Source organism: Zalophus californianus, chromosome 1, assembly GCF_009762305.2.
Source record: "Zalophus californianus isolate mZalCal1 chromosome 1, mZalCal1.pri.v2, whole genome shotgun sequence".
Lineage (NCBI taxonomy): Eukaryota > Metazoa > Chordata > Mammalia > Carnivora > Otariidae > Zalophus > Zalophus californianus.
In genome coordinates this window covers 176,038,618-176,064,240 of record NC_045595.1, presented here as the reverse complement: position 1 = coordinate 176,064,240, position 25,623 = coordinate 176,038,618, and the positions used below count along the sequence as shown (strand labels likewise).

Here is a 25,623-nt window from a genome sequence, read left to right as displayed (position 1 = left end):
GAAATAGATATAGATACATAAACACAGAAATGTATTTGTAGCAAAAAAAAAAAAAAAGAGGGAATACTCAGTGACAATTACAGTCTTCATTTCTGTGATGGGTTTTGTGGTCATTGCTGGTATTTATAACTATCTTCTTTCACTGTTCACTCTGTATTCTCTTTACCTTCAGGAAATACCTCAGCTGGGCATGTTACCTGGTTGGGGGGCCCAAACCTTCATTTCTGAAGGGTTTGGGCCCTTTGTTGCCCTGCCTGGATGAAGTTGTCAAAGTTTTCCATTGACCTTAATCACAGGGCATGGCAATACTAAGAGATACCCTAAGGGATCTCTGTATTCCATACATACTCTTCCTTAACTTCATTGTGGAGTAGCAGTCCAATTTCCCCTTGGCAGTCAGGCTCAATTACCCCAGCCAGCACAGTAACTCCCTTCCTTGGCTATTGATGCAGAGACATGAGAAGCCCAAAGTGGCTGAGTTGTTGTCTCAACTTCCAGTTTAATAGAACATCATAGTTGTGTCTCCTGGTGGAAGCATTCCTCCCTTTGGAACTAAGACCTCTAGGCCAGCAGGGCATAAAGTCATGAGAACAGGAAGCAAATATTTTGCTAGTGGGTCACCAAGGGGTAATAGTAAGTGGCACCACTCCCATTACTACTCCTTGATTCCCGCACTTCTTGTGGGAGAAACAGTACAATATATTGGATGCTGATTCAGGGTATATATAGCCTTCTGGAGAACCTTCCCCAGCCCTGTAAGGTATTGCCATCTAGCTAACCTTGTTAGCCATTCACCCTGCTGATTACTCAGAGACAACATCTCCTTCTCTTCGTATTCATTCACTCTGAGCTTGCCATTTTTCTGGATCCGTTCTGAATTCTTCAGTGGTTTTCTTCAAAGCATTTGGGCTTTGTTTTTTCTCACTGTCTCACTTCTCAATCGATCTAATACAATCTACTTTTCATCATCCATATAATTCAATCTTTCCATTATCCAGAGATTCCTTAAGATGTCTTATGTGCTCATGAAAACCTTTCTTATTTTCTAATGCTACTATGAATTCCTTCTCAGATTTTACGGGGTTTGAGACATAAAGGGAAGCAAATATATGTGTTTGGCTTGTTATATCTATCCACTCTCTGGCTTCGATGTTTAAGTGTCACATATTGAGACCAGAAACAAAGGACTTCTGGTTAAAAATGGTGAATTAGTGGAGTGTCTGTTTGGCTCATTCAGTACAGCATGCAACGCTTGACCTTACAGTTGTGAGTTTAAGCCCTACATTGGGTCTAGAGCTTACTTTAAAAAAGTAAATAAGAATATTTTTTTAAAAAATCAAGAAATAGTTATTTAAAAAAAAAAAAAACCTTGTCCAAGTCTTTATAAAAAAAAGGTGAATTAGGATGTTTTTATTTCTTTTGTCTCATAAAACTTCACTAAAATAAAAATACATAAATTAAAAGTGTGTGTGTGTGTACATGTGTATAAAACACAAGGACAGATGAAATGGAAAAGGACACATAATATATGATAAATTTTGCCAACTTTTTTTTTTTTAAGAGAGGGAGGGAGAGAGAGTGGGAGGAGCAGAGGAAGAGGGAGAGAGAGAATCTTAAGCAGGTTCCACACTCAGCACCGAGCTCAATCTCATAACCCTGAGATCATGACCTGAGCCAAAATCAAGAGTCGGACGCTTAACCGACTGAGCCACCCAGGCGCCCCATGCCAACTTTTAAAAGCTAGAGTGTGGTTGGGCGGGCAATAAGTGACTGCCTGGAGTGGAGGAAGTGCCCAAGTCATTCACTCTATAGAACCCCTCAGAGGCTCAGCACTTAAAAGCTGAAATGAGGCTCTGAGCATGCTGCAGTCCCACTTCCCTAGACCACACAAGTAGGTAACCATTTCCCCACTCATGCATCTCCACCCCTCACCAGTCAAAGGGCCAAAAGGTTGTTCTCTGGAAAATGTGAGCCTGAGAAACTCTAGATTCGGGAAAGTCAGTCAAATAGAGGGTAGTAGTGAGGCAAGGGGCTAAAAACATGGGGTTAAAAGAATTATTACGTATTGAGCCATAACCTCCTGTATTAGGTTCCTTGCGCTGCTGTAACAAAGTACTGCAAACCATAAGTCTGTGGCTTAAAAGAGCAGAAATGTATTGTCTCATAGCTCTATAGGCTAAAAGTCCCAGATCAAAATTTAGGCAGGATTGGTTCCCTCTGAGTGCTGTGAGTGAGAATCTGTTCATCTCTCTCTGAGCCTCTGGTGGTTTGCTGGCAGCCTTTGATGTTCCTTGGTTTCTGCTGCATCACTCCAATTTCTGCCTTTATCTTTATGGGGCATTCTTCCTATGAGTGCATGTCTGTATTCAAATTTCCCCTTTTCACAAGGGACCATCATATTGAATTGGGGGTTCATCCTCTTCCAGTATGACCTTATTGTTTTTTTTTTTTTTAAGATTTATTTATTTGACAGAGAAAGAGAGTGCGAGGGAACACAAGCAGGGGGAGTGGGAGAGGGAGAAGCAGGCTTCCCGCTGAGCAGGGACCCTGATGCGGGGCTCGATGCGGGGCTCGATGCGGGGCTCGATGCGGGGCTCGATCCCAGAACCCTGGGATCATGACTGAGCTGAAAGCAGACACTTAACGACTGAGCCACCTAGGCACCCCTCCAGTATGATCTTATCTTGAGCTACATCTTCAATGACCCTATTTCCAAATAAGGTCATATTCTGAGGTACTGGGGTTTAGACTTCAACATTTGAATCTGGGGGTACATAATTAAATCCATAATAGTTCCCTTACTCATCCTATTCTCAGAATTCCAATAATTGGGTATTCTATACACATCTTTGTCACCCTTCTGTGTGTTTGAAAAAAATGAAACTAGATAAAAGATTTAAAGAAACTGACATTTGGAGTTCTTCAAAGACTGTATTTTGCTTCTGATTATTCTACCTGTTGTCAAGTCTCACCCATGTGTACAGAGATTGCAATCAGCATCTTAGTTCTTAAATATGAATGAGCCTCCTAGAATCACTAGATACCTAAATAATCTTTCCAATAAGGAAGAGACAGATTGAAACAGTCAGAAATAGAAAGGCCTGGAGGAAACAGACACAATGCAGGATCAGAAGAAAGCTTTTTAAAAAATTATCACAGAGGGATAAAATACTGCAATCATAAATTTATCTTTTTTTTTTAAGTAAACTCTACCCTAACATGGGATTCAAATACATGACCCCGAGATCAAGAGTCATATGCTCTACCGACTGAACCAGCTAGGAGGAGCCCCTGCAATCATAAATTTATAATGGGATGTGATGAAAAGGAAAGGTTTACAAAAAAAGAAAGAGGTCTTAGAAATCAAAAACAGGGTAGAATAAATGAAGGAGAGTAGATTATCAAAGAAATAATAAAAATATAATATGAAACATATACAATGAAACATGTATGAATATATGAAAATACATATACATGAATTATATGTGAATTATACATATATTCCATTTATTTCCCTGGAGACCTTCCTTCTCAACCCTTTTTCCTCTTGCTCTACTCTCAACCTGTGTTTCTCAAGGTCCAATACAGTAGTTATCCTGGGATGTCTCTTCACTGCTTTTCTGGAAATAAGTATTTACAATCTAAAAATAATATAAAACCACCTTATAAACTAAGAAACAAATTTGAAAAAAGCTCTAGACTTAGAAATAAAAGACAAGGAAGCAATGACTTCAAATTATCAAAGAAAATTATTTTCAATCTTCTTGGCCAAAATTTTAATTGTGAGGCAATGATGACGTTATTTTTAGTCACACAACATATCAAGAAATAAATCTTCTCTACATTCTTTCTTGGGAATCTTTTGGGTCATCATCCTTAAGCCAAGAAATGGATTATGCAAAGCATAGGTTGTGGACTGCAAGAAAGGAAGAATCTAGCCAGACAAGCAGCAAAGCAAGGAGACATTTCAGGATGACCACTGTTTTGGACCTAAAAAAAAAAAGTAGATTCAGGGGCACCTGGGTGGCTCAGTTGGTTAAGCAACTGCCTTCGGCTCAGGTCATGATCCCAGGGTCCTGGGATTGAACCCTGCATTGAAGTCTTCATCGAGCCCCGCATTGGGCTCCCTGCTCCGTGGGAAGCTTGCTTCTCCCTCTCCCACTCCACCTGCTTGTGTTCCCTCTCTCACTGCCTCTCTCTGTCAATTAAATAAATAAATAAAATCTTAAAAAAAAAGGCAGATTCAAATTTGAGCAGGGGGAAACAAGGCTGAGAAGAAAGTTCTCTAGGAAAATAAATAGGATTAATAGTTTATTTGACATATTTTTGCATTATAAAAGTATCTGCTATAAATAAGTATATGACTATTCGTCATATCTCTTGGTGCATTTGGGAGAAAAGGAACATAAGCAAAAGGAAAAATGATATAAAATGAAAAATTTTTAAAAAGTAAAAAAATTGTTTGAGAAAGGAAATAATCACAGTACACTATTCAGTTCAGTGGTGAACAGTCATGTACATGGGCATAAAAATGGAAACTTTTTTTTTTTGTTAATTTTAACTACATAAAAATCCTGTGGTGAGAGAAAGTGTGGAATGATGATAGTGGAAAACAACAAAATGTTGGGCGCCTGGGTGGCTCAGTTGGTTAAGCAACTGCCTTCGGCTCAGGTCATGATCCCGGAGTCCCGGGATCGAGTCCCGCATCGGGCTCCCTGCTCAGCGGGGAGTCTGCTTCTCCCTCTGACCCTCCCCCGTCTCATGTGCTCTCTCTCTCTTTCTCTCTCTCTCGCTTTCAAATAAATAAATAAATCTTTAAAAAAAAAACAACAACAACAAAATGTTCATTTTTAACAATCATGCCTAAAATTGATAAATCAAAATTGTAGCATAAGCATATTATATTGGAAGTAGAAGAAGAAACAGGTAAACGAGTTCAAGGTAGGTGATGGGAGCAGTGAAGAATAGGCAAAGGTGAGAGCGTGAAGTAGGGATTACTGATTATAAATCATTTACATTCTTGGAGTTTTAAATCTGTATGTATGCGTTATTTTGAAGAAAATAACAAATTAAAAAAAGAAAGAATACAGAAGCAAAGAAGATACCAAAATATGCTGATCATAATTTGAAAACCTATTTGTAAATGTTATGTCTTTCCCAGATGTGGTATGATGACTGGTACTCTGCATACAGCCCTAAGAAAACAATTAGGTTGATCAGATATATATATTATTAGCTTCATTGTTGACACAAGTTAACAAACACAAAAGTCAACGTGATGGGCACATTTATATACACCTAATGAGTTTAAGGTTAATTGCAAAGGCAGAGAATTTTATTGTAAAACCTATAGAAATGTAGAATCTAGTCATGTTTATGTATAATATAATAAATAAATAAAATATCCATGCGGATCCTGGTTGCAGCATTCTGGCAGCATTCTTAAATTTTTTTAATTTACCATTTTAACCATTTTTTAAAGTTTATTTATTTATAATCTCCACCCAACATGGGGCTTGTACTCACGACCCTGAGATCAAGAGTCACATGCTCTACCGAGTGAGCCAGCCAGGTGCCCCAGTATTTGCAATTTGAATTACAAAAATCTGCTCCATCTTATGGGGATACCTAAAAATGTGGATTAATAACTACATGGATTGTAGGCATGAATTTCCTACTTAAGACTCCTGTGATGTAAGCAAGTTGATAATATTTTGTATTAGCCAAAGGTGCAGCATTCAGAATCTACAAGAGGAAGAGATGAAGAAGCATTAGAGAAGAAAGAAGGAAATCTGATAAGACAGAAAGATTAAGAACAGATGGCCATTGGTATATGGAAAGATTTCACTTGATTGTTCTATTTCACTGTGATACTGCATAGTAAAGAAATTACTGTTGTGCCAGTAAGCAAGGGGATGCTAGGCAATCCCCCACTAGAAAGAGTTTTCAAAAGACGGTGGATTCCAGAATAACTACCTTCATGGAGAGGAATAGAGTTAAATGACAGTTACCGGACATGGAGTTTCAATTCTGATTTAGTGCTGGTTTTCTGAAATAGAAAGTTAAAGCATTTCACAGACATTATAAGTTATAAAGAACTACCTGATGATATATTATGACATTCCTCTAATTCCCATTAACTGACAGATTTTGAAACACATTGATGCGGTTTTAGCAGTGATTAAATTTATTATAGGCATTATTGAAACACAGTGAAGTAATGTATACAACTTCTGTGAACAACAGAAAGTTTAGGCTATTTATAGAAGAAGAATACAGGGATATTAAAGTTGTAGCTTTGAAATTAACTCCCCAGTACGTACTTAGTAATGAATAACTTGGGAAAAAGAAAGATGACTTAACTTTGTAAATGTGCAACTAAATGTTATGAAAGTAAATTTTAAAGAATTCAACAAAAAAAGATGTCTTAAAATATTTATTCAATATTCTCATTAATAGTGTAAATGAATCATGATATTGCTATTCTTTACAGTTGGATACAACTACTGTGTTTGCAGGTTTCAATAAAAGTCTACTTCATATTTCTACACACATATATGTGTGTGAAAGATAACTTTGCTTGTTGTAAATAAGTCAATACATAGGGATGTACAAAAAGCAAGTATTCTCTCTCACTGCATTCAGTATCACCACGTCAGTAATCTTGGCATATGGTGTGTGCTGATCAACTCATACATAGTGCACTTCTACAGCAGTATTTTTTTTTCTCAGAAGTGAGAAAGTACACTTTATAATTTTTAGTTAATATTGTGGATATCTCTTCTGATTCATACTTTTAGGTCACTTGAATAGCTCTGTAATATGGATGTGTCATGATTTTTGGACCATTCCCCTATTGCTGGACATTCATAGTATTTGCAGTTGTTTACTATTATAATATTAAAATTAACTTCCTTTTCATATACCTTTACATATGGACTATTATGTTTCATAGGATATATTCATAAAAGTGGAATTTGCTTGATTAAAAAGAATACCTAAAATTATTATTATTGAATAGGTACTATATGAGCAACATAAGAAAAAATTCAGAGAGGAAAAATGAATATAAAAACAATGTTTTCCATTACACATTGATTCATTTGATGCTTAAAAAGAAAAGTTTGGAGAATCTGTCATCTAATATACATACCAGCCCAGGGCATTGGATTAACTAGTTCCACTGATTATCGATATTCAATATTCAGTGGAGTTCTTGATTTACCATGCACATTGCATTAAAATGTGTGGCAGGTTTGTATTTTACTGGTATTTAAATTGATCAATTCCATTGCTGAATAGATTTTAATCTGAAAATATGTATTTTGTGGATTACAAAAATTACCAGATTTTCAAAGGATATGCAGACCATTTAGTACACAAATTTTCAGTTTTTACTGCTCTTCTTGTACAAAATAAGACTTTGAGAATCAAAACAAAACCAGTGATGACAGTTTGGCTAACTAGTCTTATGACAAATGCTTAAAGGAGCTGCTTAGAAAAGACAACAATATGTCCCCTCCGCCCCATCACAGTGTTATGACAATGAATTATGATACTGTATTATCACTAGAATGTATGCTGCTTGAAGGCATAAATTTATTTTCTCTGATGTGTCCCAGTAGCTGGGGTAGTATTAGGTGTAGGATAGGGACTCAATAAATACTAGTTGATTGCATATTAATTCAAATTTAACCAAGAACTTGAGGACACAGGCTTTTAAATGATCTGATTCCAACATTTAAACAAGAGAGAGGTAAGGAGACATTGACTGTACATAGTATGCATATAAAACAATTGAAATCAAGTAACATACTGAGAGGTAGTCGGATGGAAATCATGCCCTACATTATCAAATGCATCAGATCACAAGTACTCCTATTCTACCACCTAGTTTTAGCTTTCACAGGGCTAGGTTAGTTACTCTGATCCCAGGAGCATCTTTGCGTGATGACATACTTTATTACAGGTACATAATACAACTCAACTTATACATAGACAGAAAAAAATATAGGAACTGTTATGAGACCCAGAGGCACATATATTCAATTGGTTTACATTTGATAAAAATTTTGATAAGATTCTTTAGGAAAAGTGAAGACAGATCTTTCATGGTTTGTTGATATTAAACTGGAAGCAGACGTATTGACTGATTTTTTAAGGTCCTTTCTACCATTTTGATCCCAGGAAATATACTTTATAAATTCATTAATTCTTTGTCAGACAGAAGTGACTAGGAGAAATATATGCCCTCAAAACTATGTAAAACTACTAAAAGGCAAGACAATTTTCAACTTTTTTGCATTTTTTTTTTACCCCCCATGGTAAGAATATAGCAAATCTTTGAAAAGCCCAATAAAACATATGAAGTGCAAATTAGGCCCTTGTCTTTCATAAATAGTATTTCTACAAGTAGAAAATTAAAATGTTTCCAATTAAATGTGCTTATTAGGTTAACTATTACCTACGTAATTTTTAAGGAAAAGAGCTGTTTGTAGCCATGATGTGTATCTGATTTGACAAAATATATACTTTTACATTGGTCATAAGGGCTAATAATCCTATAGAGATATAAGTAGGAGAAAAATAAAACTCAAATTAGTAAAATTGTTCCTATTTTGGAACTACAAAATATGTTACTTAGAAAAATGAAATACAGGGCGCTTGGCTGGCTCAATTGGTAGAGCATGTGACTCTTGATCTTGGGACCATGAGTTTGAGCTCCACGTTGGGTGCAGAAATTACTTAAAATAAATAATTAAAAAATATATAGATGTTACTGACTCACAAAATGCTTTCAAAACTTCTGAGACAATTTTTTTGAAATTTATTTCTAAAAGTCACAGAGACAAAACTTTAAACGTGACACATTTTTACTAAGGATACATGCGTGAGCAAAAAAAGCAAGCACGGGAATACAAAAATAAACATAGTAAAATTTTAATGAATACAGTATTGTGGATACAAGTAGAATACCACTAGGTAAGAATTGTATTTACCTTAGAAGTCTAGGGTAGTATGGATTCAGATAAATGGTTTAGGACAGCCACCTCACTATTCACAAGTTAATCAGTGCTGACCAGAAACTAAAGCAATTTATATTTTAGGTTAAGATTTTCAGTGAAATTATAGGATGAATCTTCTATTTAATGAATATGTTTTAAGGTGATCTGCACTCATTTAAAGGCAGTTGGGGCAAGTCAAACCACAGAGAGCCCTCACAAAGACTAAGCACCAAATGACGAAATGTTTGTGGCTTTCGTTTTGGGCCACTTTAAATTTTATTTTGTTTAAATGTGTTTTCCATTAACATTCACATACAAATTCTTTCAGGCAAAAGTTTTAACATGGAACTTTCGGCTTGGAGATCTTGCCAACTGTTACTTACAATAGTTTTTAAGCAATGAATACTTCAGAACAATCCCAAGCGGCTACTTAATTGGTTACAATTGTAAGATGCAGAGCTTTTTCTTCAAAGTTTTCTGGTCCCCCAAAATTCAGTAGGGCCAAATGCATTAACTGGAAGTAGCATTTGTTTAAAAAAAAGTCTTAACAATGATAATGAATAAAATAACTATTTAGGCTCTCATACACAATCTTTCCAAATTTTCACCCTGTAAGAAATGATTACAATGTCCTTCAGGTTTGCTATATGCCCCACAGAATAAAACAAAACAAAACAACAAGGAATTTAACATTTCAACAAGCTAGTAACTATTTACTGTAAGCATATAGTGAAGTTCTGGAAGACATACTACCATACTTCAAGAAAACACTATCAACAGGTAAGCATGTGTTGAAGAAGGCAGTTTATAAATGAAACATTACAAATCTTATGTTTATGCATACAACTTATAAAATAGAAAAAACTGCTATTTTTCCAATAGTATAGCATCACACTAACACTATATAGTTAAGATCGAAAGCTTCTGTACACACGTCCACTACACCTCCACAGCCGCATACGCCTTAGACATTTTCATTTGTTATCCAACATATGCCAACCATGGTTTCACGGATTTGTACCAGTTTGAGCAGGCTAAACAATCATTCTGCCTTATCAATTGACTATGAGACAAAGTTAACCAGTTTCAGGGAACAAAAAGTTTCATAATCAGTAAACAAACCAACCTCCACTACGGATGGAAAATGCTTCTCAGGACATGATATAATCCTAACAGAAGGATGGATTATGCCCCTAGATAAGGTGTATGTGGGAATAGTTAGGAGCCTGGAGAAATACATTAAGACATATGGGACCTAAATGATCATCAAATCATTAATAAGTACTAGAAACTCAAATGTGAATTATTGACTTTTCTTGTGCAACATTATCCAGTTTACTGCTTAGGACTACTCAAAACTGTTCTGCCACTATGTTTGCTGTTAGTGCAAATTAATATTGAAAGAGGGAGCAGTCTGAATCACATGGAATTTTGAAAAATTAGAATGATTGTATATCTAACCTCATTTTTGTATTCTGAAATGCTTTAAAACTCAATTATTTTCCTAGCTTCTTAGATCTTCTACCATCTTAGATTAATTCAAATTAAACATGGTTGCCTGCAAATTCTTTACTAGGGGAAGTAAAAGCAAAGTACATTTTGGTTTTGCTGCTGGTCTCATGTATGTGCTTAGCAATGACAGCACTACTCCAGGCATTTATTGTGCTAGTTTACATAACTAAACATGAGAAAAACTCATAGTTCAAATTTTGACAAGAAATTTTTTTTTTGGTGGCAGGCTTATTTTAAAATGAAAACAAAAACCCACTTAAAATCTAAAAATCAGTTGGGCATTTTTAACAACCTGAACTAGGAACTTAAGTCTGTGAAAGAAACTTAGACATGGGAAGCTGTTTCTGAAAAATAGAACCTTTTCTTATTCACTTTGGCTTTTTTTTTAATGAAGATTTGTGGTAAAATTACCTCAAAGAAAATTCTAAGTCACATAGGGCATTCATGTCAGTGCTTTGTAATAGAAATATATATTTTAAACTTGAATGTTTTCAAGGAATTTAAGATTCTTTTTTAAAGCTCTAGTCCAAGTCTTCAGCTGTTTAGTTTTTAAAAAATATAATTTGGGTCTCCAATGGAGAGGACATAACTGGGCTAAGCTACTTTGATGACATTACAGGAGTGAGGTTCACATAGAGATCATTTCCTGAACATGGTTGACCTTTAACAGAACTGATTATTTCCTCACCCAAACAGTTATGCAGGATACTGCCACATCTCCACTACAAAAATCTTGCCAGTCTTTCCAGACAATTGTTTACCATCCATGTTTAAAAACCTTGTACCACCAGAGGCAAAGCACATAAAAATGAAAATAAGTAAACTTGTTTCTAGTCTATTTACCTAAAGTCTTATAAATCATATGGAAAAATTAATGTATAGAAAGTAATTTCCTTATTATCTTATGTCAGCCAAAAATTACTAGTTTTCTGTAAAAACAGGAAACTCAATCATAAAATGTCTGTTTAAATTAAAATGCCAATCTTGAAATCTTTTAACATCAAGACATTAAAAAAAAAAAAAAGCTTGCAAATTCAAGAGGATGCTTGAAATGAGTTATGGTTCAAAAATTTGTTTATAGTAAGAGACTAAAATCATGTCACTGCAAAATCCCCCAGGGCTTTTGGCACTGACACTGAAAGATTTTAGTCTTTTGGTCACTTGAAGCTGCTAAATACAATAAGCCTTTAAAAAGGGTGAAAAAAGTGAGGAACTGAAAGATAGATAAGGTAACTACATCATATACACGCATAGTTTGAAAAAAAAGACAGTCATTTCTTCGAGGGATCTGAAGATATAAGAACAATTTCCCACCATCCCTTCCTTTTTGAAGAGGATCCTCTCAGAAATAATTCCTTTAAGTTACTGTGAGTGGTGTTGCCTGGCAGCAGCTTCAATTTCCTAGGCTAGTGTTCAATCCAAGTAATTAAGTAATCTCACAAGGAATAATCATATATGGCAACAGGGTAAAAAAGCAGGGCAGTTCTTCCATGCACAAACATTTCAGGAGAAAAACCATCAATTTTAAAGATAACCATCAGGTTTCAGGTATCCTAGCACACTCTAAACCCTAAGTTTTGCTTTACACCGTTGGTGACTAAAATTAACAAGTTTTGCAGTGAGGTTTTTTTTTTTTGTTTTTGTTTTTTTTTGCCTGCAACTATATACACATTGCAAAACTATTCTGCATCACATGATTTTAAATGAAATAAATATAAAAATGAACCACACAATCAACACATAACTTTAATACTCCACATTTATCTTGATCACAATGGTGGTAACCTCCTTGTCAACAATCTTGTGAGTTGAGGAGTTGATTCTCATTCTCATATCCATCAGGAAGATATGCTCTCCTCAGCTGGTCTGACTTAGGTATGGAGCCTCCATTCTTCACATGGCGAGACAGGAAAGCACGGACTGCTGGGTGATCAGCCTTCTCAAGTGGGATGTTGGCTTCCAGGCACATTTTCACAAAGTCCTGGATAACACTGACTTTCTCTGTTTGCGCAGTACTGTTGCACTGAAGGGATGCAGTTAGGGGCCTCTGCTTCTTTCTCACATTCTGCTCTTCAAATTCTGCCTTCCTCTTGGTATGAGTCTTTGACTTAAGGTGGTCACTAATGGCAGACTTGCGAACATGATTCAGAACAACATTGCAAGAAGTGCAGAAGAGTTTTCCTCCATCTTCGTGCAGCTCACCTCCAAACTCAGTGACTCGATCCAGGGGAGTCACATACAAAGCAGTCTTAGAACGGTTTCGGGCAGGTGGTGCTGTCACTACAAATCTTTCCATTCTGACTCTGAATAGGTTCTTTCAAAACAAGAGAAACAAAAATAACTGTTACAACAAAACTCATTCGGGAAGTAATTAACAATAAAAAGCAGGTATAAACATTTCAAGACTTAAAGACTTCAGAAAACTTAATTTAAATTAATAGACTGTGTGTCCATTAAGTCTTACCTGAAATGTGTAAGGGAAGGCAAAACCAGAGCAAGTTACTAGTAACAACTGGGTCCTTTCCTTGAATTTGATGAAATTCAAATAAATTAGAACTATGAAAAAAGAACTCCAACTAACCCAGATGTCACTATCTTTTAGGAAAACCTAATCTGATGTCAATATTTAGGGTATTAATTATGTTACTCTCATTCAATTTAGATGTGTACTGAAGTTTAAAAGAGCTTCTTTTACCTTCACAGTTCTGGGACAACTGATTTTAGGAACACAATTGCAGGCAATTGTGTACAAAGTTTGTTCAAACAGGTGGGCCACTAAACTGGCCTAACTCTATATGAAGATTTGTTCTGAGAAGAAAAAAAGCAAAAACTGAAAAAGAAACAGACCAACTGCAATCAACAGCAGCAACAATGACATTAAATGTTAAAGCCAAGGTACAGAGCTCAACGTAAGTCATTTTTTAATGCATATATACCTCCACTGAGTTTTCTAGAGCGTGATAATCAAGATATGCAAAGTGCTTTTTCTAACACTTTTCCCCTCTTTTTTCCATTAAAGACTAATACGTTTGTTAATTATTTATTTCACTTATTAACTAGTAAGTTAGAACAAATCTAAGAAGTTAACACAGTGCCTAGTAAATATGATAGGTGCTCAATCACAATTTGTTGATGGAATAAGTAAATGACTATCTTTACTATTTTTCCAAGTATTTAACTCAGAAGCAGCTTAATAATTTCTCAATTTACCCTAATAACAAATTTTTATGATCTTTGCCAAAATCATGACATTACATTATAGACACTAAAAACTTGAGATACTGAACAAATGTTGTCAGTGACAACCATTTGTTCTCTGGAGCCATGCCTTTGGGCTAAGCTCTCACATTAGCTTATATATAAGAAATTAAAATGAATTTGATACAATTCAAGATGGAATTCTGGTCTCTATAAATACATTAAAGAAAAATTCCTAAGTACATTCTCAACAACAATGCTTTAAAAGTGTAATCAGCAATAATGGAGTATTCTCTGAACCCATACTAGAGAATTCGTAATTGGGTTCTAGAAAATCTTTCTCGAAAGAACTCTAAATTGCCAATGTGTTAGACACCTGTGGACATAAACTCAGAGGCAAACTTAACGTTTCACAGAAATTCTGCAAAATATGATAAAGTTTAAGTTTTAATACATTTGATTCTATTTTCTTTCCATTAACAAACTGTTCAATGCTTGACTCTCATGTGCCAAATACTGTATTAGGCTACAGGTTTTCAATGGCAGACAAGACCGATAGGATTCCTGCCCCCAAAACAGTTAGCAATGAATTCCATTACACACGTTGGTACTTTAAGTCAATGGTACGTATTTTTTACTCCCATAGAAAATCAGTCAAAATTATGATTTTGTTCTAAGCTAGTTATGAAAAACATTAAATATCTGTACCCAGGAATACCTAAATCTTGCGCTGTGAAAGCCTTCTGTCTTTAAATATTTGGATTTCAAACTTTAAAACAATAAACATGTTCATTATTCTCTGAAGCGTAAAATGCTCAGTTTGTGCTAACGTGAAAGGCCTAAACATTCCAATGTCTTGTAACTTTCAAAAATCTGTTTGTGTTACTGTAGAGGCAAATAACCACCCAGTAGAGGATGCTCGACTTTACAGAGACCCGAATAACAAAAGTGTTTTCAACAGAAGGTAAAGATATTTTAAACGAGGAAGTTAAAAAGTTAAGAGCAGGAATTAGCCAACAAAAACGAAGAAGCAAATTATTTACTAGATCGAAATAAAACTCAGAAGTTTTCAAGTTTAAGTGTTTACCCGATCACTTTCCAGTTTTTTTCGTCTTGATACTTAGTACTGAAGGGTCTCCAGCGCAAAACCAAAGACGCTTGAAATCCTGGCACTTTCGTTTGTTCAAACCCGGAGATGCCTTCAAATCAGTTTTTCAACAAGTGGTGATGGGGAAATAGTTTCTGGGCTTGCACCCTATTTTCCCTGCGGTGCCGGGAAGTCATGCCTTTACTGTAAAACATGAAAAACAAATGGAAAGAAAAAATGGGGGAGGGGGAGGGAACGAAGGGTAGATAAAAAGACGAACAAGAACGACACAGCCACCACGGAGGTGTCTTTAAAACCGCTCCCTTTAGGTTAACTCCACAAAACAAATCCGGATCCCAACGTTTACCTCAACACTCCTCAACCCAGTCCTTTCTCAGTTGTCCGCCCCGCTTTGCACCTCCTCGCGCGCCCCAGGCCCCAGGGTTCGAGAGGGGGAGGGAAAGGCGGGGCGCGGGACGTTCCCGGCGTCTAGACTCCCTCCTCCCGCGTCAAGCTCAGCACGCTGGCGCCCCACAACCTCTGCCCCGCTAGCTGGGCAGGGCCGAGACCCAGCTGCCGGCCGTGGGCCCGGGAACTCCACAGCGGAGTTGGCGGCAGTCTCGGGGGAGGAGGCGGCAGGCGCCTGGCGGAGGCGTCTGCTGTCAGGCTTCCCGTCTCCTCCCTCTTCCTCCCGCCGACAACGGCGTCCCGGCCCCGCCCCCGGCTCCCGCTTCAGGACGGAAGGCCCCGGGCCCAAAGCCCGCACCAACGGCCGGGCCCACCCTCGGCCTCCCTAGCTCCTCGGTACCGTAGGATCGGGGCCGCCGTTAGGGGAAGTGGACGAGACCCGGCCGGAAGGGAAAGGAGGAGAAAGAAAAAAAGGAGCAAGGGAGTGAGGGAGGAGGAAGACCCGTCGCCGCCGCCGCCGCCGTCGTCGCCGTTGCCCGATCGAGCCCCGCGGCGGCCGCCGTGTCCCCCGCCGCGCCCCGTCCTCTTGCGCCGCCTACGGCAAAGCTCGTAGGCGGTCCCCAGCAACCGCCGAGCAGCATTGACCAACAGACCGCGAGTCTATCAAACAGACGGCTGATTTGGCCAATGGGAGTGGAAGGGTGGGCATGTGTATGATTGGCGGCTAGACTTCTCCAATGAAAACTGGGGGCGTGGGTGGGCGGAGCCGGAAGTAGAGCCAGCCGAGAGGCCCCTGTCCGGCTGGGGCGGAGGGAAGGGGGAGGGAACTAGAGGAGGAGGAGGTTAGCCGAGGCAGCTACAGCGGCGGCGGCGTAGGGGCTGGTACGCGCTGGGCGGCGAGAGCCTCATGGCGGAGGAAGAGAGCGATCAAGAGGCCGAACGCCTCGGAGAAGAGCTCGTGGCCATTGTGGAGTCCCCGCCAGGCCCTGTTGGGTTTAGAGCTGCGGGCGACGGCAGAGGTGGCGCTGGCGGCGGCAGCTGCGGTGTCGGCGGCTTTGGGATCAGCAGTCGGGATTACTGCCGACGCTTCTGTCAGGTGAGGCGCCCGTCGGCCTCCCGGACTTGTCACCCGGGTCTTGGGCCTCCCTGCGTCTCCTGGCCTTCTCGTTCTCGAATCAGGGCTGTGTCCGGTGTTCGCTCCCCCAGCCCAACAAGGAGAGAGTGAAGCTCCCTTCTCCACCTATCCCGCTTGGGGTGGGGGGCAGGGAGCGGGACTGGGATGACCCGCGGGTTTAGGGTTGCTGAGAAAGTGAGAGTTTGTCAGGGGTGGAGGGGCTGGAGGGAAGGAGGGTCAGCTGGCAGGAAGGCTGTGTACTGACATGCCTCCTCTCCTCCAAACAGACCCCTTTCTGCCCGAGGGTCCCGCCTTCTTGGGTTTCCTACCCTGTTCCTTCTCACCTCATTTGGAATCTCTGGCAACATTTCCTGCCTTCCCTTCTCCGCCCCTTGCCCCCCGTATTCTCCCCTTTTTCGGAGATGGGTGGCATGCCCTCTCTCTACCGCCCCCTCTCCTGTCATCGCCACCCCTCCCCCTCTGCTAGGGTCTCCTGTCATCCCCTCCTGAGATCCCAGTGGGCCAGTTCTCCAGTTACTTTTTTGGGAGGTGGGGTTAAGGCAGTGTGATTGTCATCTTTCCTTTTCTTACCCTGGTTCCTCGACACACGTACTCTCTTTTCTAATGAATTGCTGATGGAGAAAGTAGTTTTCCTTAAACTATTGCTCTGGTTGCCTCACCCCCCCCTTCCATGTTTTAAATTACGGTGTATTTTATGTAGACTGTAAAATGCAGTGTCCGAACGGTGACGGTAAATTATTTACTTGGTCGTCTGCCACTACAATTTGATGTAGTTTAAAGTGTTTGACCATAATCAAATATTAGGGCAACAAAGTACTTGTCTAGGGGTAAAATTTGTGTAATTTACATTCACATCTACGTGTATTTATAGTTTAAACATTTCATTCTCATTCACAACACTCTTGTTTTGAGAACTGTTTTGGATTTTTTTTTTTAACACTCCTTTAACACTCCGTTTCTTTTTTTATTTGTTTATTATCTTGGATGTATAGGGTTCAAATCATGGCTCCACCACTTCCTAGTTGTGTTACCTTGTAACCTAAGTAACCTACAAGTTACTTAATCTCTTTGTGCCTTCCTTTCCTCTCCTGCCAAATAGGGAGAGTAATTAAATGAGAGAGTATGTAAAGGATTTGAATCTTTTACATATTAATTGAACTTAGCTATTAATTTCATTGTGGTAACAAGTAGGAATAAAGTTAACAAGAAGTGAGCATTTTGTTTCCTGAAATTTGATTTTTATGCCTTGGCAAGCATTGAAAGAAAAAGGATGGAGTTGACATTTTCAGGTAAGTTTTTAACATTTTAGGTTAAATAAATTGTTTTTTAACTTCCTCCTCCCACTTCCATAGATAAGTTGGTTTGAAGGTGGAAATTGTCTTGGTATAAAGTGTGTCAGTTTTCTTTGGCGTTGCTATTAAGTGACTTTATTGAAAAAAAAATTTTTTTTGGTATTGGCATTCACTGGATTTAGAGATTCAGTGTCTTTACAGTACTTATATTCTAGCTATGTTTTATATGTAGAAACCATGTTATAGGTAGACTTTGTATCTACGGTAATTTTAAATTTCTGAAAATAAGGTTACAATTGATTTCTTTAACATAGTCAGTGGCAGAAAATGTTTTCATTTTTTCTATGTTTTGCTTTTTATATTATTAATGAGCAACTTGGTTTTGGTTACATTTAGCTTTGTTAATTTACTTAATCAGGTAACTGTTAACTGCTGTAGAATTTGAAATTTTGAGGGCCAGAACATTTCTGTAGAACTTTTAACTGCTTTTCTATATCTTGAAATCTGTTTTAAGAACAAATGAGTAAATTTAGCTTGTGAAATACAGCATCTGAATAGTGACAGTAAATTATTTTAAGAACAAATGAAGTTGATGGTTCTGTAAAACTCCACTACCTCCTAAATATCCAAGAAAACAAACTATACAGGAAATACTTAACGAACTTTTATTTTATATTGCTAAGTTATGAGTTAAGTTATACTGACATACTTTGATGTTACCAACTTTCACCTGAAACCTCATTACATATTTTATATACTCTAGATTACCAGTAGATCTGTTCTAGGGCTCCTGTCCTAGTTCTGCCTTGCAGGTGAGCTTTGGGAAGTTCTTTTTTGTATAAAACTTTAAGATGGAATAAAGGATTATCTTTATTAAGTTGAATTTTATCCATTGTTTAATATAATTCTTGTATAGTACTGTTTTATTTGCCAGTAAGGGAAGCATTGGTTCATATAACTAATTCCCAAAGATTGTTTCTTTTTAAGCATTTGGTTTCCTAATATTTACTAAGAATAATATTAAGTAATGTACATTCATTAGTAAATTACTTAATCATGGGTTATCGATAAAATGGATAATATACACTTGGGTGTGTGACAGTTAACTAAATATATGAATTATACACGGAGCCTTGTGGTGTTGAGAAGAAAGGCTCCTATTTATCTTCCTTTTAGAAAGAAATATGAATCAAAATTTCTTGGCAGTTAGTTGTGTGGGTGAAGGGAAAGAGGAAGGAACACTTGAAGAGAGCTTCTTGTGTCTTTTACCACAAGGAAAAGTAAAACAGAAGACAGTAGGTAATGTACGTAATAAATTATGCCTACACTCAATACTTTGATGGTATACTTTTCTATTTGAGAAGCAATACCAGTAATTATAAAAATCTTAAACTAAGGGAATAGCTCCTGAGGTTTCAGCTAATTTTTGAGATGATGAATTTGAGAGATTGAAAGTGTTGGTTACATGGTCTAATGTTGGACTGCTTCTGTCACATCCTTCCTTGGCTCTTACTAGTAGACTCTGAACAAATGCTTAAATAGAATTGGCCCTCAACTGACATTTCATTTGCTTTAAGGAGGAAAGGAGGGGGAAAAATAATTTTTATTGAGGGCCTACTATTAAGGCCTTCATATTGGTCTTATTATGCAAGTTACATAATTGAAGTTGAGGCCTGAAAAAGTTAACTTGTCTTCAGTTCCAGTAGGTGGGCAAGCTGGGATTTGAACCCAGCCTTCAATTTTTACTGAAAGGCAGATTGAAATTACAAATAAATCCTCAAATAATTAGGGGAGCCTTGGTGGCTCAGTCGCTTGAGCGTCTGCTTTTCGCTCGGGTCATGACCGAGCCCCACATCAGGCTCCTAGCTTGGCTTCTCCCTCTCCTACTGCTGCTCCCCCTGCTTGTGCTCTCTCTCTGTCAAATAAGTAAATAAACTCTTAAAAAAAAATCCTCAAATAATTATAAAATGAACTTTTTCTGGCAAGTTGTGTGAAAGGGAAAAGTAGTTACTGGAAGTACTCAGGAATCAAGGATGAAAAATTTTAAAAGTACTCTTTCATTATGCCACAGTATAAAAAATATTTCAAGAAATAGTCAGATAATTATTATTTCTCTGACTTCTTTGGTACTGTGAACTATTTCTCCAAACTTCCAAGGTTGTAATAATTCAGCTTCCCTTGCAGCTAGGTATATTGAAATGTTTTCATCATAAATTGTATACTAGCAAGTTAAGGTACTTTGTTCTTAGTTTAGTGCCAGAAAGAATATAGTGAATGATAAAGAAGTATTTCTGGAAATATTTTGATATGTTGATTAAAATAGATTTTAAATTGTTTTTTACTACAATATGGTTAATAGCCATCCCATGAGGATGTCATGAGTAGAAAAGGAGAGAATGAACCTGAAGTGCTCAGTACTATACCTAGCACATAGGTAAGATTAAATAGATAGAAGCTATTAATATTTCTGTCATGTGAAATCCTCTGAAGGTTTAAGACGGACACTAGAGATAATCTAATCTGTAGGTCACTTATAGTTTTTCTCCCACAATGAAATTTAGAGAAAATTTAGGAATGTTACATTTCTAAAATTCTGTTATTTAATAGAAGACCCTGATGAAGTACTAAATGATGTGCAAAAACAGCTACATTTCTCAGAGATTTTGTTTCCTTCAGGGGACCTTCATTAAGTCTGGAGATATTTTTGATTGTCTTCATTGGGGGGTTGCTATTGGCATATTGTGTGTAGAGGCTAGGAAGGCTGTTGAACATGCACAGGGCAGCCCCAACAACAAAAAATTATCTGGCCCAAAATATCAATAGTGCCAAAGTTGAGAAACCCCACTATACCCTTACTTTGGAACTCAGTGGATACTTTATGTCTGTAATACTGATACAAGTGGCAAACATGTATTTTTTAAAATACATGTTAATGTCTCTTACTTTAGAGAAATTAAAATTTAAGCTTTTTTTTTTTTAAGTCTTATTTATTTAAGTAATCTCTACACCCAACGTGGGGCTTGAACTCATGACCCTGAGATCAAGGGTTACATGCTCTTCCAACTGAGCCAGCCAGGTGCCCCTAGAGAAATTAAAATTTAATTGTTTTTGGAAAATATAGTCTTTATTTTTTAGTCTTAATATAGAATTTACATAGTGTTTATAGTTCTTTGAGTAGTTTCTTAGGATATAAGAATACATTATTAACAATTCTTGCTATTAATTGGAATTATTTTTTAATTTATTTGAATTTTTATAAATGTTTCATATGTATTTATTTTAAAAGATCCTACAGGGCTTAAATATCAGGAATTGCATTTTGCTTCTAATAGAGACCTGCCTTAAAGAGCTTAAACAGTTGTATACATTTATTTTTTATGTGAAAAGTCTTGAATGAGTAGTATTGGAATGATATGGTGGCTTTATCATCATAGTACCATCATTTGCTTTTTCTTATCAGTCATCCTTGTCTTATCTCAAGTTTGCCTCATGACTCAAGATAGTTTCTGGAGTTCCAGTCATCACATCGGGAGTTCTAAGTAGCAGGAACAGGGTGTGTCTGGGGTAAGCCAAACATATACTGCCCAAATCCTACTCAGTGACTTCCATTTCCATCTTGTTAGCTATCCCCATCTGAAAAACAATGTTAGGACTTTTTGGGTTTTTTTTTTTGTATTATTTTTCCTGATAAACACATGTCTGTGATTCTGCTAGTAAGGGAGAAGAAAAGAAGAATAGATGTTAGAGAGGCAACCAGTTTTTTTCTTTTTATCCCCCCACACAGCTTATCATAAAAAGCAGCAGTAATACTCTGTCCCCTTCTTAACCCACATATTCCCTGGAGACAATCACTTGCAACTCTTATAGCGCTTATGATTTTTACCTCTAGGTTTATAATTTTTTTTTCTCGTTATAGATATGATCAGTTAGCCTAGTTGATGGAGAAAGTAGGGAGTACCTTACCGACTCACTGTTCAGTTTGTACACTTTGATTTTACCACCCCTCCCTGCTTTCCTCTATATTGCTTCCCTACCTTCTAACCCCTTCCTCCACTGCCCTGTCATTTCTGAGTCTCTTACAGTTCAGCCTCTTCAGAGAATCCAGAGTTTCCATTGATCTAGGAGTTGAAGGGATCTAGGGGAGACTTTGAACAGATCTGTTTCTCACTCTCACCTCCACTTTTGGAGATAGGTGGTATTTCAGATTCCTGAGATTTTCTGGTGTTCTTCAGGACAAATTAACTTGTTCCTGAATTCTCCCCCCAGCTAAATAATAGCTATTTGAATAATGTTGTCATCTTTCTCTTTTCACTGTTTTCCTCCTTGTGGGTTTAGGTCTTTTAATACAAAAATATTTTTACTGTTATTTCAGTGGCGTTTTCAAGTGGGAGCAGAAATAAATGAGTGTTCAATCTGCCACATTTAACTAGAAGTCTCAAATTAGTTTTTCAGCTCAATAAAGAATAAGAGACATGAAAGATGATGAAAAGGAAAAGAACTGAAACTAATTCAGAGTGATTTATTTACTTTTGGGAAAAAGAATATCCTACTTCTTGATGTACTCTGTAGTGAATATTCAGAGCTAGAAATAATTTCATCACACAGATTTACTTTGTGTGTTCCTTTTGGCAAAATAATTTTTATTACTAAATTGCAAATTAAAATTTTAGCTTTTTAAAAATGGTTTTCAAAATTTGACACATTTGGCACATTTCCAGTGTTCATAAAAGGTGATTTCCATGGAAACACATTAATTTATTATAATTAGGAAAAACAAAATAAAATGAACCCTAGAACTTGATGGCTATATTTGGGGAGCTAAATGCTTTGTTGATGTTGTTTAATGCATTTTAGGTTGACTTTCAGAATTGAATGGTACTAATTGTTCCTTATGACATTATTTATGATAGCAAATCCTTGAAAATAACCTTAATGACGAAAGTTAGGGTAGTTGTTACATATAGTAGAATACTATGTTCTCCTGACAGTCATATTTTTAAATATTTGTTCATATGGAAAACTGTTCATGGTATAATATCTACTGAAAACCCACAGGAAGCAGGTAATGTCACTTTTGTAAATAAAAAAGATTGAAAAGAAATACACCAAATTGTTAATAGTGGATAACTTCTTAGTGATAAGTTATAGATGAATTGATTATTTTCTTTACACTTATTAATTTTTTTATATTTTCTGGATTAAACCAACTACCTTTCTAATCAGAGGAAAAATAAAGTATAAAAAACACATTTTATTTTTTACTCTTCCTACCTTCCTTATTTTCTGTGAATAAATGCAGTAAATGCCAGATTACTTGAGTATGATAAAATGTTAACTCCTTGTTTCCTAAGAATATGTAAATTTTTAAAAAATGAATTGGTTAAGTGAACTTATAAAGGTCATTTTAGGTTAACCAATGAAACCCTAAATTTAAATAACTTCTTTATACATAATCTTGCATTAAAAATATGTCCATATTGCTTTCTAATAACCACCCATCATACTGGCTTAAAAAAAATCAATCTCAATTTTAATTTTGTAGATAAAATTGTAGCAGAAAATATTTTTAAGTGAAGTTCATTGCTTTTAAGTATTTTAATGATACCATCATTTTGCAGTTCTGCCAAACAGAAGTGAGGCACCAGTTGTACTATTATTGTTGGCACTGAATCTTGATTTTTCTGCCAAAAAGTACTAAACTATACCTTAGAAATTACAAACAAAAGCAGAAAAGAGAACTTTAAATGAAATTTAAGAAAGCTATGGTAAAATCGGTGTCTGGTAAGTTATTTGAAAACTTAAATAAGATCAGTAAAATATGGTTAATTGGTATACCATTTTAAATGTATATTAATATGTAATGGTAAGGATAGTGGAACATTTAAAGTCTAAGGTAATTTGCTTAGCTAAATATTAATTCTCATTACATTGTAAATCATTTATATTAGTACCTAGTCTAAATTAGAGATTATTTTTAAGTTCCATAATTTCCAATAAATCTAATTCTAGATAGGTAACCTTTAGCTTTCATATAGTATATATCTCATTGATTTCTTAGCTCCCTATTTCTCTGACAGGTCAGCTCATTTTTTCAGCAGTATACTGTATTCACTATGGGTCTGTTCCTAGTATGAGGCCCAATCAGTGTCACCTGGTTAGAGTCATGGTGGAATACTGGTGGCAAACTCAACACGAGAGGAGTTCTGTCTGTATGATTTGTTACGTAAGATCCTAAAGTCTAGTACACTGACACTCTGTACCAAGCACTAGGTACACTCAACTCTTCAAAGCAGAAGTGAATATGAAAATAGCTGAAAGGCTTTCCATCTAGGCATTAGGAAAAAAAGACATTGATATTATAGTTGAAGTTTGTCAGTTATATAAGGCACTGGGTATTTAGTAGTAAGCAAACATTGTCCTTGTTTTTGTGTACAGTTATAACTTTGATATGTTCTATGAAGAATAGGTATACAATACTATAAAAATAGGGCCTAATAAAAGGCTTGCCTATTTTTGGATTCTTGGGCAAGTTGAAGTCTGCTGAGATTTTTTGGTTTAGTTTGAACATGTTAAATTTAAGATGCCTTTCCTCAGCCAAGGAGAGATCTTAAAGATAGCTGGATTTACAGAATCCAGAGTGTAGAAGTGAGGTCTGGTCATCCTAGCTGTGTGGATGGATGGTATTTGAAGCCATGTGTATGAATAAGTTAACATAGGGAGATAATAATGGAATGGTAAAAGAAGGAGGACTTAGAAATGAAACTTTAGCAACTCCATAGTTAAATTTCCTGATAGAAAAGATTGAGTCTTCAAATGAAATCTGAGAAGGATTAGTTAAAGAGGTTGAAGAATACCAAGTAACTATGGTGTCATAGAAGTCAATGGAAGAGAATGTTTCGGGATGGAGTGAATGATACTTGACGTTGAAAACTATTGAGATCCAACCATTGAATTAACATGGAGAGGTCTTTGGTGACCTTAAGCAGAGCTGTTTTGATGTAGTGATGGGAGCAGGAGTCAGACTGGAGTAGTTTGAGGAGTGAGAGGCAAAGAAAGAGAGACAGTAAGTATAGATAACTTATAAAGGAGAGGAAATGATATGGGTACAAGCTGGAGAGCTTGTGGTTTAAAGGTGAGTATTTAAAAAAATAGAGCGGTGAGAATTTGGCATGTTTAAAATCTGATGAAAATGATTCATTTGAATGGATGACATAAATCTACAAAAGAAAGAAGGGATAATCTATAATATAAGATGCCAAAAAGGGAAGGAAGGTTAAGATTCAAAGCACAAATGGAGGGGTTGCTTTATATAGGAGCTTTGGGGTAACAGGAAAGTTCATCTGTTGAGAGTACCTGACGCTGGTTGGAGATTGAAGGTAAATGGAGATCTAAAATGGTAGCTTCTTAGAGAGGTAGGTTGAATTGGCCTACAGAACATTTGAATTTGCTGATAATGAATGTAGAGTAACCGCTGTTAAGTCTGTACTTCTGTTCAGCAGTGCTTATCTGCATAGGTAAAGGCATGATTAGTTATATGATTAGATAATTCATTATGTTGTAATTGATCAGTTAATTAACTTTGAGAAAGAAGGGCACAAGCTTATTTTCTGGCTCCATTTGTGGTAAAACATGGTACAGAGAAGTGAAAGGTGGAAAGAGTGAAGGTAAGAGAAGCGGTTCTGTCAGTACAGTAGCCCCTTTATTCACGGTTTCGTTTTCTGCAATTTCAGTTACCCGAGGTCATCTGTGGTCCAAAAGCAGATGATCCTCCTTTTGACATACTGTCAAAAGGTCAGTAGTAGCCTAACACTATGTCACATTGCCTATGTCATTCATCTCACTTCATTTCATGATGTAGACATTTTATCATCTCACATCATCGTTAGAAGAAGGGTGAGCACAGTACAATAAGGTATTTTTGAGAGAGAGAGATACCACATTCTCATAACTTTTGTTTTAGGAAATTGTTATAATTGTTCTGTGTTA

General features: G+C 36.9%; 2 protein-coding genes across 7 annotated transcripts in view; one reads left to right on the top strand and one right to left on the bottom strand.

Moving 5' to 3' along the window:
- Positions 1-8,810: 8,810 nt before the first annotated feature.
- Positions 8,811-15,834, bottom strand: CGGBP1 (CGG triplet repeat binding protein 1). Of its 3 annotated transcripts, none has more exons than XM_027586422.2 (3): positions 15,713-15,834; positions 14,803-15,006; positions 8,811-12,831 (listed from the first exon to the last, which is right to left on the bottom strand). In XM_027586422.2, exon 3 carries the CDS (start codon positions 12,811-12,813, stop codon positions 12,310-12,312), a length of 504 nt encoding a protein of 167 aa, XP_027442223.1. In that variant the 5' UTR covers positions 12,814-12,831; positions 14,803-15,006; positions 15,713-15,834; the 3' UTR covers positions 8,811-12,309. The 3 variants fall into 3 exon arrangements, with proteins under 3 accessions (XP_027442223.1, XP_027442221.1, XP_027442222.1); XM_027586420.2 differs by having other exon boundaries at positions 15,611-15,779; XM_027586421.2 differs by lacking the exon at positions 15,713-15,834 and adding an exon at positions 15,170-15,598.
- A 162-nt stretch (positions 15,835-15,996) lies between these two features.
- The window catches only part of ZNF654 (zinc finger protein 654), an 80,572-nt gene continuing 70,945 nt past the window's right edge, over positions 15,997-25,623 (top strand). For 3 of the 4 annotated variants that reach the window (XM_027586412.1, XM_027586411.1, XM_027586410.1), the window contains exon 1: positions 15,997-16,306. In XM_027586412.1, coding sequence (XP_027442213.1) covers positions 16,118-16,306 — 189 coding nt within the window. In that variant the 5' untranslated portion in view covers positions 15,997-16,117. The remainder of the gene's footprint in view (positions 16,307-25,623) is intronic. The other variant, XM_027586414.2, reaches the window with a different exon arrangement.

Excerpts from the sequence above, each read along its gene's own strand:
- CGGBP1 (XM_027586422.2), bottom strand. The coding sequence starts at position 12,813 with ATGGAAAGATTTGTAGTGACAGCACCACCTGCCCGAAACCGTTCTAAG.